General features: G+C 38.9%; 1 protein-coding gene across 1 annotated transcript in view; it reads left to right on the top strand.

Annotated features, from left to right (window-relative positions):
- Positions 1 to 2,191: 2,191 nt before the first annotated feature.
- Positions 2,192 to 12,148, top strand: part of zgc:77784 (uncharacterized protein LOC402947 homolog) — a 48,164-nt gene continuing 38,207 nt past the window's right edge. Inside the window, exons 1-2 of the mRNA XM_062419862.1 lie at positions 2,192 to 2,246; positions 10,219 to 10,545. Coding sequence (XP_062275846.1) covers positions 2,192 to 2,246; positions 10,219 to 10,545 — 382 coding nt within the window. The remainder of the gene's footprint in view (positions 2,247 to 10,218; positions 10,546 to 12,148) is intronic.

Raw genomic sequence — 12,148 nt, 5'->3', positions numbered from 1 at the left:
AAGTTTAATCTTGTAGTATTGTTCTGTTTTGTCTGTCTGTCTGCAATGTTTTTTCTTTCTTGGACATCATCTGTAGAGGTTGACTTTATGCAATGTCCTTTGCACTGTCTGAGCAGTCACTGAAACATCAGTTTCCACAGATAATCCTTGTGCCAAGCCAGGATATCTTGCCCATCTGTTTTTCAATACAAGGCTGCATAAATAGTGAAATGTGCATGTTATAATTTTGTGAAGATGGCCATTGCACCTTCTGTTATTGGTAGAATGGGTCCTCCTGTACCTCCTAACCACTGTGTTTAAGCTTCTGTTTGGTAGCCTACTGATCATTTTGTACCCTCTCCCATATTTATGCAGTGTAACAATCTGGTTTCAAACTTGTTCAGACAGTTCATAACCATCTGGAGCCATGATGCACAAGACCAAAACTGAGAAAGTTCACAGGTTCTTTTATAACCTTGTTCAGGCATTTAGTCTTAATTGGAAGTCACAGGTGTAATCATTTACGTTTCAGTGGTCACAGGTGTACTCGCTTTCCGAGATTTACTTTGAGGCCTGTATTTTCAATGTAATCTATCTAACCTGTTTGTTGTTAATTATGAATAAGATCAAATACCCTACACTACAATTATTGTGAGATGAGACAATTTTCAATCATTTAACATTTTAATGATATTGCACAGGGATGTACTCAGTTTTCTTGTGTACTGTATATATGATACGAAAGTTTAATGATAAATGGGCTGCCTATAAACTCCATTACAAAGACACTTAAATCATCATAGAAAGAATGAGTAAAAAAAGAAAACTACACATATGAAGTTATGAAATAATCGTCCCAGAAAGCAGTTTAGTTTTAGCAGTGTATTATATAACTTCTGTTCAGGACTCCTTCATTCAATTTGCTGACTGTCCAGAGTTTTGCTGGAATAGAAAATTCCATTTCCCACCACTAAACCTCGACATCACTTATATCTGTAAGCTTAATAAAAACATGACCCCAAAAGTTGACCTATAACCTGATCTTTTCCAGCCTATAAGACTTTTAGCCGCTAAAAATGAAACAAATCAACATGTGACCTCTCAAGTACACATATGTTTTATGCAGGTTAAACAGTAGAGTGATTTCTCCTTCTCAGACTGTTTGATTTGAAGGGTTTTTACAGGCATGAAAACGTAAAAACATCCAGTATTCCACAAGAAAAAAGAAAAAATTAAATCCATAAAATAATATCAGATTTATTTTGGTTTCCAATTTGAGAGTTCAGACTCTCAAGTTAAGCACCACAAACCCAAAACCAAAGGCTCATTTGAACTTCAATAAGACACCTAACCCCATTTTTAAGAACTACACATTTTCCATATTTGATCTTATTTTCCATCAGGAGTTTTGCAAGAACAAACGATTTTAGACTCAAATTTGATTCCCTATCATAAACCTTGAAGTACAATTAATTCATGAACAAAATAACACCAATAATAGCCCTAACGCAAAAATAACCCAAAATTAAAAATTGTTTTAAAATACTAAAAAAGAACAGGAAAAGGGCAAGTTTTATCCAATGTTACCCTCTAATATAGTTTATAGACTGACTACACACACAAAGAGAGAGAGAGAGAGAGAGAGATATGTCGTGTCTGTCTCTTTAAAACACTGACTCTTGGAGGTTGGCGAGGATTTGTTGCGGATAGCTGGGAGTGCGCAGCTCTGCATGTGCAACGCTTCATACTCGCTCAAACTGACACCGCAACCTGCAACCGCCCGGATCAGAGATGAGGGAGAGGAGAGCAAGGGAATTATTTTATTTATGACGGAACTCAATATAGTAAAATCTCCTTTTTTGTTGTTTTTGTTGTCAGCATCAGTAGTGCATCTTAGAAAGAGTGTGTGAGCGTGCGTGGCCATGCGTGGAGGAAGTAATGCTTGAGTTTTGTTATTAGGTTTCTCCAGGCTGCTGCTCCTGCTGCCTCTCCTGCTGCTGTCATGGGTTTCTGGGAGTGAGATCAAAGTTTTTTTTTACTCGCTTGAAATAATCCAGCTGCGGCTCAGTCTCCTGGTTAATTTTACCTGCTTTGAGTAAAATTCGTGCGCTATTTGACGACTGGAGGTGTGATATAATTGATCAATTGACTCTGGGTGGACTGCCAGAGGGGCTGCAGACTCAAGAGGATTTGACACCGGGAGAGTGTGGAGATGAACTTTGGAAATTTACTACTTGTGACTGTCTCATTCATCACCATCGCATCAGGTAAAAATGTGAATGTTAATACGCAGAAATGGCTTTAAAACGCATAGAATAAGATGCTTACTGCTTTCTCCCACCCTCTGTCACACACACACACACACACACACACACACACACACACACACACACACACACACACACACACACACACACACACACACACTCTGCCTCGTGGTGTATTTGACTTGTCTTGCCATGATGTCAGTCCCTCCTGATGGATGTAAATGTTATGTTTAGCTGGACAGCTGTGGCAACTGAACGCATCCTCCAACAAAAATGAATTATAAATCAAAATGTCACACATGCATTAATTTGTAATATTCAAATACCACCAGTGAATGCCAAGAAGGTGTACATTTTGTCAGTATCCCAGTACCCCCCCACCCCCCACCCCTCCAACCCTACCCCCCAAGCTCTGAGGTGGTCTCACGGGGAGGCATTAGGCAGCTGGAGGGGTCAGAGGAGGCTCCACTGTTGCAAAAGTGAAACCCTTTAACTGTCACTTTTAGTGCAGTGGTGAAAATCTCAGGGAGAGTGTCATATCTGAAAAGCCTCCACTGCCCCCCCCCCAAAAAAAAAAAAAAAAAAAAAAAGAGAAATGCTTTTGGAGATGCACACATGTTATGAACAATGCTTTTAAGAGCTCATTCTTGATTACCTCTGAGAAAGAGATTATATTTTTTTAACCGTTGCTCTAATAACAGCTCAAATTTCTGAGACTTAATCCGAGCCCCAAATAAAAGCAGGGCTCAGAAAACAATTCATGAGAGTGCAGATGTTTGTTGAATAGTTTGTTGATGTAGGTCACATAAAGGCAACATGAGACTGTTTCATAACCAGTTGAAAGTTCCTTGTGATAACTTTAAACCGCTAAATGCTCCATTATGTTCACCAGCTAGTCAGTGACTTTGTCTGCCTGCTGTTTGGTGGTTGTGTACAGCAGATTTTTAGAGTTTTTTTTACTATGTACTATGACCAAATTCACACTGATTAGAGCTGCAAGAGTGAACCAAAACAGTATATATTCAATTTGAAAGGAGGCTAAAAGGCTTTGTAGAGCTGCAGAGTCGGGTGATGATTCACTGTGAGATTGTCACTACAAGCTCATTCACATGCAAGAAGACATGCAATCCATTGAGAATTATTGATTATAGGCAGCTTTAAAGAATCAACCAATATATGTCCTGCACAATTGAAATATAAACTTGTCAGAGCAGTAATGTGGACAAACCAATGATGGTGTCTGTTTCTAAATGAGCTCTAACATATCTTTGATATTTCTGTAGTGCACTCTCTTATTATTTGTGGCAATATGGTGATATGTAAGTACCAATATATCTGCATTAAGTTAATATCGGCTGATGTATCAGTCTGGCCACTACATCGGTCTAGCTCTGTTTTGTATCATTTTAATGATATACTATAATTTAACAATATAAAACCAGAGCTCCGTGGCTCCTGTGACTGCTCTCGCCACTCACTCTGCTTCATTATTATAAACGGGTGCCACCTCTCAACATTAAAGCTACTTTTCAACACCCACACCATCTGCCTACAGCCATTAATCTGGAGTATTTCCTGTCATTCCCACTTCTGTCATACGGTGCATTCCCGTAGGGTGATTGGGTATTATCATGAAAAAAATTGAGAGAAAAGGGGACTCAAAACTGGCTTGATCATATCTGCAGGAGCTGCATTGAGACAAAAACCTCCCACTGGTGGATATTATTCAGTTTTTTGTGGAGAGAGGAAAAGAGAAATGTGAGACTTTATAAGTGTAAAGATATGTTTCATTGAGTCCAGCCAATAACTTCTTCTCTGCTGGTCTGTGGTGGGGGTTTGCTTTATGTTTTCTCAAGCCTCTGTGTGATTCAGAGGGACAACAACAGTCTCCTGAACAAATTGCATTCAATTTAGCACAGCAGCTCTTTTTCACACATACAATCTCAATTAACACGGCATCAGTGTAGACCCTAGTACATCACATTGAAATTTTTTTTTTTTTTTAGCTGTATTCAATCTCAGCTGTTGGCGCACTCAGTGTGGAACTAATCGATGCTAAACAACCCTTAGCTGGTGATTTGTGTCCACTCTGTCCTCCTTCTCATTACTTAGTGACAAATATGGCTGAAGGCTGACTAAAGCCTCTCACAGTCCGTCTCGATGAAATGACCGTGGATGATGAAACCACTACAGGAGGTGGTTAGTCGTCTAATGTGCTGTATGAGCAGGCAGCAGCTTGAGTCATGTTGATGATGTCCCACTTCTGGTACAGTCAGCGATGACATCACTCAGAGATTAGATGATGGCTGAGGAGGACAGTTGCCAAACAAAGGCTCAAAAAGCCCAGACTGGCGCCAGGAGATAATCAAACCTGACTTCTTTTGCTTGAAATTTAGCTCACTGTGGCACATTATCGCCCTACCACAGAGATTACTTGGCAATGTCACAAGAACTCCTTGAATGTTTCTGGCCTTTTTTAAGTATGTAAATTAATTTAAATTGAAAAAAGAGAGGAGTGAATCTGAGCAGACAGCAAGTTACCAGCCCTAAAGACACACTGTTAGGCTGCTGCTGCTGCTACTGTGCTGTGTCTCATTTTAACTCACATGTACAGTTAAGCTGGATACTGGTTTGGCCAAAATGTTGCATATAGTGTGTAGTGTTCAAAGAAAGGCAAAATCGTTTCGGTATGTTGCCACAATTTTTTCCAATTTAGTCCCGGTACATTTATAGCTCTTGTTTTCACCCTAAAAGAGGCTTGTTCATCCTTATAACAGGGAAGTGCCAAATGTCTGTCATAGACAGTATGTAAGTATGCGATTTTGAACATAGTCAACAAATGACTGAGTGATGAAGTAATGTCATTGGTCAGCCACATCCTGCAGTCTCCCTTAGTCTATGAGCAGCCCGTCTAACAGGTAGAAGGTTCTGTGTCAGCAGATGTCAAGCTGTGAGCTCAGACAGGTTCAAGTTGTTGTATAAATGTTCGCTCGGGGCCTGACTGACGCCATAGGCATCAAGCTCTGAAGCAAAAGCAGGACGTCCCCTCATGCAGCATTGTTGTTTTCACACATTAGCGTGACGGCAGTACACTTCTGCCCTTGGGGAAAATGCAGGGTTAATATTTGTAAATACTAATTAATGAAAGCGTCCCCTGTTATGTAATGCCACAGCTAGGAGCCAAGAAATGCCAAATATAGGCTGAATCAACAGCGTTTTCAAGATGTGAGCTTGATCACCCCCTCAGCTGTTACCCTGCTAACTGTGTGTTAGATGAGGCAGAAATATAGGAGACGCCACGAGCAATCGTGGGTGTGTGTCAGAGTTTGCAATTAGGACCAATGCGATAACTTGTCTATCAGAGCTGTGTGCGGCACTAATGGCCTTTCATTTGACTGTGGTTGTTTGCTTTCTGTGGATTTTCCATTTGTGCTCTGAGTAAATGAAGAAATTCTCACAGATCAGATGCAATCATGACAATTACTGCATCTAATCATCCTTACACTGATGATCAGATCGCTCTAATTGTATTGATGGCACTGATGAATAGACTGAACTGTTTTATAGAGCACATAAAAAGAGCAATCATGAGCTTCAATTTGGAAGAGTCAACATTTGAATAAGAATTGTTAAATACAATTTACTGTATTTCTCACTGAAAACACCCCTACCTCTCACCCTGACACATTAATTTGTACACAGCATGGCTTGACAGTGTACTGGAGAGTGATAACCTTGCATGAAGCAGGCCTGCTCTCATTCACAGAGCCCCTGCATATTGGATGACAGCTCAAGGTTGACTGCCATTCACTCTTATGGATTATCTTGGCTGTCTTTGCATTCTGTTACCCTCACGCTGAAGGTCTGTGAAGTTCGTTGAAGTTCAGACAGTTTTAAAAGAGTTTCATTGATTTGTCCACAATGATACTGCTTCAGTACAAAGATGGTGCACATTTTGTAACTACCCTGGGTGTTAACAGTGATTTGTTTGTAACATTCAATACAAGGCTCTGAATCAATACATACATGTCCAGTTGTGCGTGTGTTTCTGTGTGTGTGTGTGTGTGTGTGTGTGTGTGTGTTTTAAATAATCTAAGCATATTTGTTCCTTTTAAAGCACTTTTATAAATCGCTGAAAAAACCACTTAAAGCAGTCAGACATGACCCTGCTATTTTATTCTGAAGTGTCTGAATACTTCCATAAAGCTGGATGTACAGCAAATTGAAGTGAAAATATAGTGAAAATGCTGTACTTTACTGCACCATATCGATCAAAGCTGTACATTTTGTGAGTTGTAACAGCATAAATGAATAGAAGCAGTAGTTTGTGAAACATCTTTTCCTGTGTTTATTTAATTTGCTGTAGTATATGAGTAGCCCGCGTCCTTTCACACCAGAATGCCCCAGATTAATATTTTTCCACAAATCAAGTCACACTTTAAATTCCCATATGCTCTGAGGCCCTACTGCAGGCTCTAATGAGCTGTGTTTGTGACCCGATTAAACACATAGCTTCACAGTGGTCCCCATTATTGTTTATTATCATTATATCGTTTATTTGTCCATGTCACTAACAGGGCTGACAGAGTTTCTTTTTGCAGAAAGGTGCTTTCAACCGCAGCTCTGCAATCTTCCTGTCATGAACCAAATATTACTGTGAAAATATTTATTCTCACAAAGAAAATGTGTTGCTGTCGTGTTCAAGGTGGCCGAGACTTTTCACTGATAGCACAGGAGCGGTTTGTTTCTTGTCACTTTGACCACCTGAAGTTGTTAGCTTTTCGTCTTTTGACAAGACTGCTCTCGCTGTAATATATCAGCAGGGTAGCTGTAGCTGTAAGTACAAAATAACCCTCATTATTACTCCTTTAATAAATTAGCTTTTAGTTAATTGAAATTAATTCTGAACCGGACTGTATAGTTGCAGGCATTGGATACTTTTAATATTTTTAAAGGCATATCTATTCTCATTAAAAAATGCTACCACCAAATTAAATTAATATACAAGAATTTGTCATGGTGAAATTCATGCCATTCAAAAAGATTGAAAGAAACCACAATTTCACAGCATGTGCTGACACACTGAGTACAAGGACAGCTGGGTCTCATAAACACTGGAGAGGGAACATTAGAGAAGAGGGAGCTTTGACTACAGCAGCAATAAATGTGGGTAACAAATGGATTAAAATGACCCATTGTTAATGGGTAGTGGCATTGTTAATGTCAGATTGATGGTTTTACTGAGTGTGTGGAGCAATGAAGTAACCAAGCTTAGCCTGAGAGTAAATAACAGTATAATATAATTTGTTGGTAAATTATTCCTAAACATAAAGCTCTTTTTCAGCTTTCCTTAGAGACTATTGGATGTCCTAAAAGGGATTAATATGAAGTGTAAGCATCCAAGAACTGTTTATGCAATATGCGCTACATTAAAGAGGGTAAAGATTTGAGTGTATTAAACATTATGATGAGTAAAGACAACATCTACAAACATTAAAGGAGCACTCTACCAATTTTACACACGGAAATTAGTTTAAGATAAAGATAATATTTAAAGGTTATATTTGTCACATGCTCATACAAAATCAGGGTATAATATCCATGAGCAGCTAATAGAGTATTAGTAAAAATAATAATTAGAAAAAGAAATATAAAGGATAAAAGTTCAGAGTTCTAAAATTATAAATGTAATCTAATATTAGTATTAAAATGTTAGATTGTATAATGGTCCAGTGTAAAAGTGGGACTTTTCAGTGTATACAAATGTCAAAAGCCAAGTGTTAGCTACTGTAACACCTGTTGGACAGGCGTCCATGATTGAAACATTGTGTCTAATAAACTGATTTTCGAATTTGGCCTTTTCTTTTATGGTGCATGAAAATGAAAATGTACATACAGTATGTCCAGTTGAAAGGTGAGCTTAATACAAGACTGATTGTAAGTGTCAGAAGTCAAAGGACAACATCCTGATGGCCTAAAGGAAGAAGCTTTCTCTGAGTTGATCTGTGTTCAGTGTCTGGATATATATACTGTGGCTGGGAGGAGTATTACTCTGTGTGTAATGTCTTCTGTGGTTCTGGGGGGAGCATTTCAATATTAAATTTGAAAACACAACCTTGATAATGTTGTGCTAGGGGATCAGGACTTGGGCTTGGAGACTCTATGCAAGCCTGCACAACAAACTGCATAGAATTGGAAAGATGTGAAAGTTAATCAGCTAGACAGTCTGACATAAGACACAACCGAGTGATGGATTTTTGAAGCATCAACCAAAAACAGAAAGTTTTATCACTGCTGTGGTTTACGTACTAATAACTATTACTGAACGTCAGGATATTTTCTCTGCTGCTTGGTTTTTGACCACCCTCCCTAAAAATTTCTCTTAACAGTCTTCCAATCTAATGGAAGCACAATGCTAAGCTACCAGAGTACCCCTTTAAAAGGTCAGCTCTTTCCTAGTATTTGTTTTTTTTGTGATGTAATCCAGTTATGATGGAAGAGGAAGGGAGTCCAGAGTGATGTAACCGTGTTACATGAGATGTGATTTGATACTGGCGGTGATTTCTTCTGTGTCCTCTGAAAACATGGTTCACCAGCAGGATAACAAAGCTCTTATCAAAATAATGTAGATGAACACAGTCAAATGTGTCAATATCTACTCCCATCTGAGTCAAACATGCCATACAGATGTGATGAAATCTAATCTACAAAGTACATTATGATATGTCAAAGGATTAGCTGTCAGGCCTACACTAGCATGAAATGATTTGCACTTGTAAACAAAGTATGATTTTGTGTCAGGACCTGCTTAAGGTGCCTTGGCACATCTTAACAGCTCGATTAGTATTCATCCACATACAGCATTAGCATTTTGAGCTGTCCTGGTTTGTGACCCAGAGGTGTTAGTGCTCATATCGCTCTTCAGATGTTTACTTCAGGTTTATGCCATGATGGCGACTCCTGGCTCGCGTGGATCAAATCTGTTCATGAAAAGAAATAAATCTGCTTACAGCTGAAAAGTGAGGATTTATCCTGATGCCTCAGATTTAAGTATAATGTAACCGCAGCATGTGAAACAACATGTGTGTCATTAGGTTACTCCTGACTGCTCCTCTCCGACGATAATGAAGAATTTTCATGCAGTCTAGATTATGTGCTGGAAATAATGCCTAGACACAATAGCACAATAATCGGTGGCACAGTGACCATTCCATTTTCTTTCTTTCTTTTTCTTTTTTTTCAGAGGGAGAGACCATCTGTTCCTCACAACCAAACTAAAAGCAGTGGCATTTGAATTATTCATTTTTCCAACTGTAACACATTGTTAGAGACATTTGGTCTTGCTCTAAAAGCTTACCTTAGGTCTTGAAGTAGTATGTCTTTCCCTCACAGCCAAAGGAAAGATATTAATGGATCCCCAGAGAGTGAGATATGGGAGTTATCTATATTTCTATGCCTCTCTCATTCTCTCGGCTTTCTCCCTTAAATGCTTTCCACCAAATGTCATCCACCACTGTGCAACAATTCTGATTGACACAGAGATTGGCTATTTCCATATTATATGGGTGATTGCATCCACTGCACAGGTTATATCCCCTGTGAAAATACTCTCTCTGTATTCCTTCACAGAACACAATACGGGTTTTGTTTTGCTATTTGCAGAATGTAGAAAGAGTGACTGGATATCACATGTAGTGATCTGACAGCCACAGGTTGTTACTGGAATACATGATGACTCACTTTGAATTCAAAGTCGAAGCCTTCAAAGAGAGATTATACACGATTTGCTTTGCTAAATGCAAATTCATGCAACACGCAGTCCGTGTCTTTGTCCAGCATCACTAAAGAAAAATATTCCTGCTTCCCAAATGGCTTCTTTGCTATCTGCTCTGCTACAAAGAGATTACATGTTTTCATGAATGGTAGGTGGTCAGCTGGATAGATAACATCTGTCCTCATCTCCACTTCACAGGGTCCCGGGCACGGTTTGAAGACAGCGCTCCTCGGATTGTGGAGGACCCCTCGGATTTGATTGTTTCCAAGGGGGAGCCTGCCACCCTCAACTGTAAGGCAGAGGGCCGACCCCCTCCCACTATAGAGTGGTACAAGGATGGCGAGCGCGTGGAGACGGACAAAGATGACCCCCATTCTCACCGCATGCTGCTGCCCAGTGGCTCCCTCTTCTTCCTGCGCATTGTGCACGGACGACGGAGCAAACCAGACGAGGGCGTCTACACCTGTGTGGCCCGCAACTACCTGGGAGAGGCCATCAGTCGTAATGCTTCACTGGAAGTTGCTCGTAAGGCGCTTTGTTTTTTATCATAATCCTTAAAATGTTGTGCATGTTTGCGCTATAAGTTGATGTTTGTGTGTATGTTTAGTATACAAATGCTTCACAGTTGTGTCCCAGATCTTTTTACAGCTGTCTGGCAGCTTTATGGAGGTCTACTAGAGATTAGATTTGCCTGCTGTGCTTAAAAATAATGATATGAAAGAACCAGACTGCAGGGAGAAATCCAACAAAAATGGTGATGTGGGTGGAGATAAATCAGCCTGTGGATATCTTAATTTTAGCTCACTCTGACAATAAATGAATGTGTTTTTTTGTCTTGAGCGATTTGTTCTGCTTTTGTTAGGTCTTTAATTGCTGCTTGAGAAAAAAATCTGCTCAGTTAGTATCAATAACATTTCCGGCATTTTGGTCAGTTAGTTACTTAGCTGAACATTTTAGCAACTTTAAAAAAATGGGCTCACAAAGCAATAGTCAGATGCCCGAAATAACATTGACATTTTAATAATATCTTGCTGTAATCATTCCTCCTGTTCATACTGACCATTAGAAGATCCCTTCACAATGCACATTCAGTGTAAGTGATGGGAAACAAAATCTACAAGCCTCCTTCTGTGCAAAAATGCATTTAAGTTTATTTGAAGCTAATATGTATATATATATTCAGTGTCAGCCACTGAAAATGAGTCAAATTAAGTCAATATCTTTCAAAGTGACTGTCTTTTTTTCTGCCAAAATCTATTTTTGTTTGATCCCTCCATTGCAGCTGATTATGAAAACACTGTTCATTGAGATACAAGACGAACATTTTTACTAAAAAAAGAGTGTAACTGTGAAAAATATTCACTTTATTTGACTTAACTCAGACTACCGGAGCCTCATATCTTTTATAAACCTTTAAATATATTTTTGCTCTAAACGAGAACTGTGGAATATGACCCTCATCAGTTACATTGTAAGGACATTTGGAGGGGATCTGCTATGGCCAGTATGAAAAGAAAGTGTTTATATGGGAACCTGACAACTGTTTTGAAATTTTGAAAAATTGTCAACCTATCCTTTAAATCAAACGCAGTATTTGACTATGTAGAAGATAAGGGCTTGATTAGATATTGTGTGAAATTGGAGAATATAGTTTAATAGTCTATTCTTGATATTAGAGGTTGTAAAGTAAAACAGTTTTTAAATGATACTACGTATTTTCTTAAGATATTACAGGGAATTTACTTGGGTATTATTCTCATAATTGTATCAATTTTAACTAGTGGTCATGGTTACATTTAACTTAGAGCACATCATATCAGTAGTGGAGGACTGTGTATCGACCATGACGTGACAAATTCACATTAAATACAGTTTTTCTGTCAGGGTGTGAGTCAGTGTTTCTGCTACCAGTTACTATTACTCAATAATAGTGAGCCTCTGACCCAGTTTTTAGTGCCACAGCATCAAGATTATTTCAGTGACTTCCACACATTAAGGTTGTGTATACAGATTAAAAATATAGTAAAAAAGAGAGCAATGGTATCAGATTTGTGTGTCACCTGGGGAAAGGAGTGTGAGCAGCCCGCTTTGCAAAACACTTCAGTTTAACAGAAAAAATAATCTCCAA

Source organism: Scomber scombrus, chromosome 5 (genome assembly GCF_963691925.1).
Source record: "Scomber scombrus chromosome 5, fScoSco1.1, whole genome shotgun sequence".
Taxonomy (NCBI): Eukaryota; Metazoa; Chordata; class Actinopteri; order Scombriformes; family Scombridae; genus Scomber; species Scomber scombrus.
Note: the sequence above shows the minus strand (reverse complement) of the source record. Positions and strands in the feature narration are given on the sequence as shown.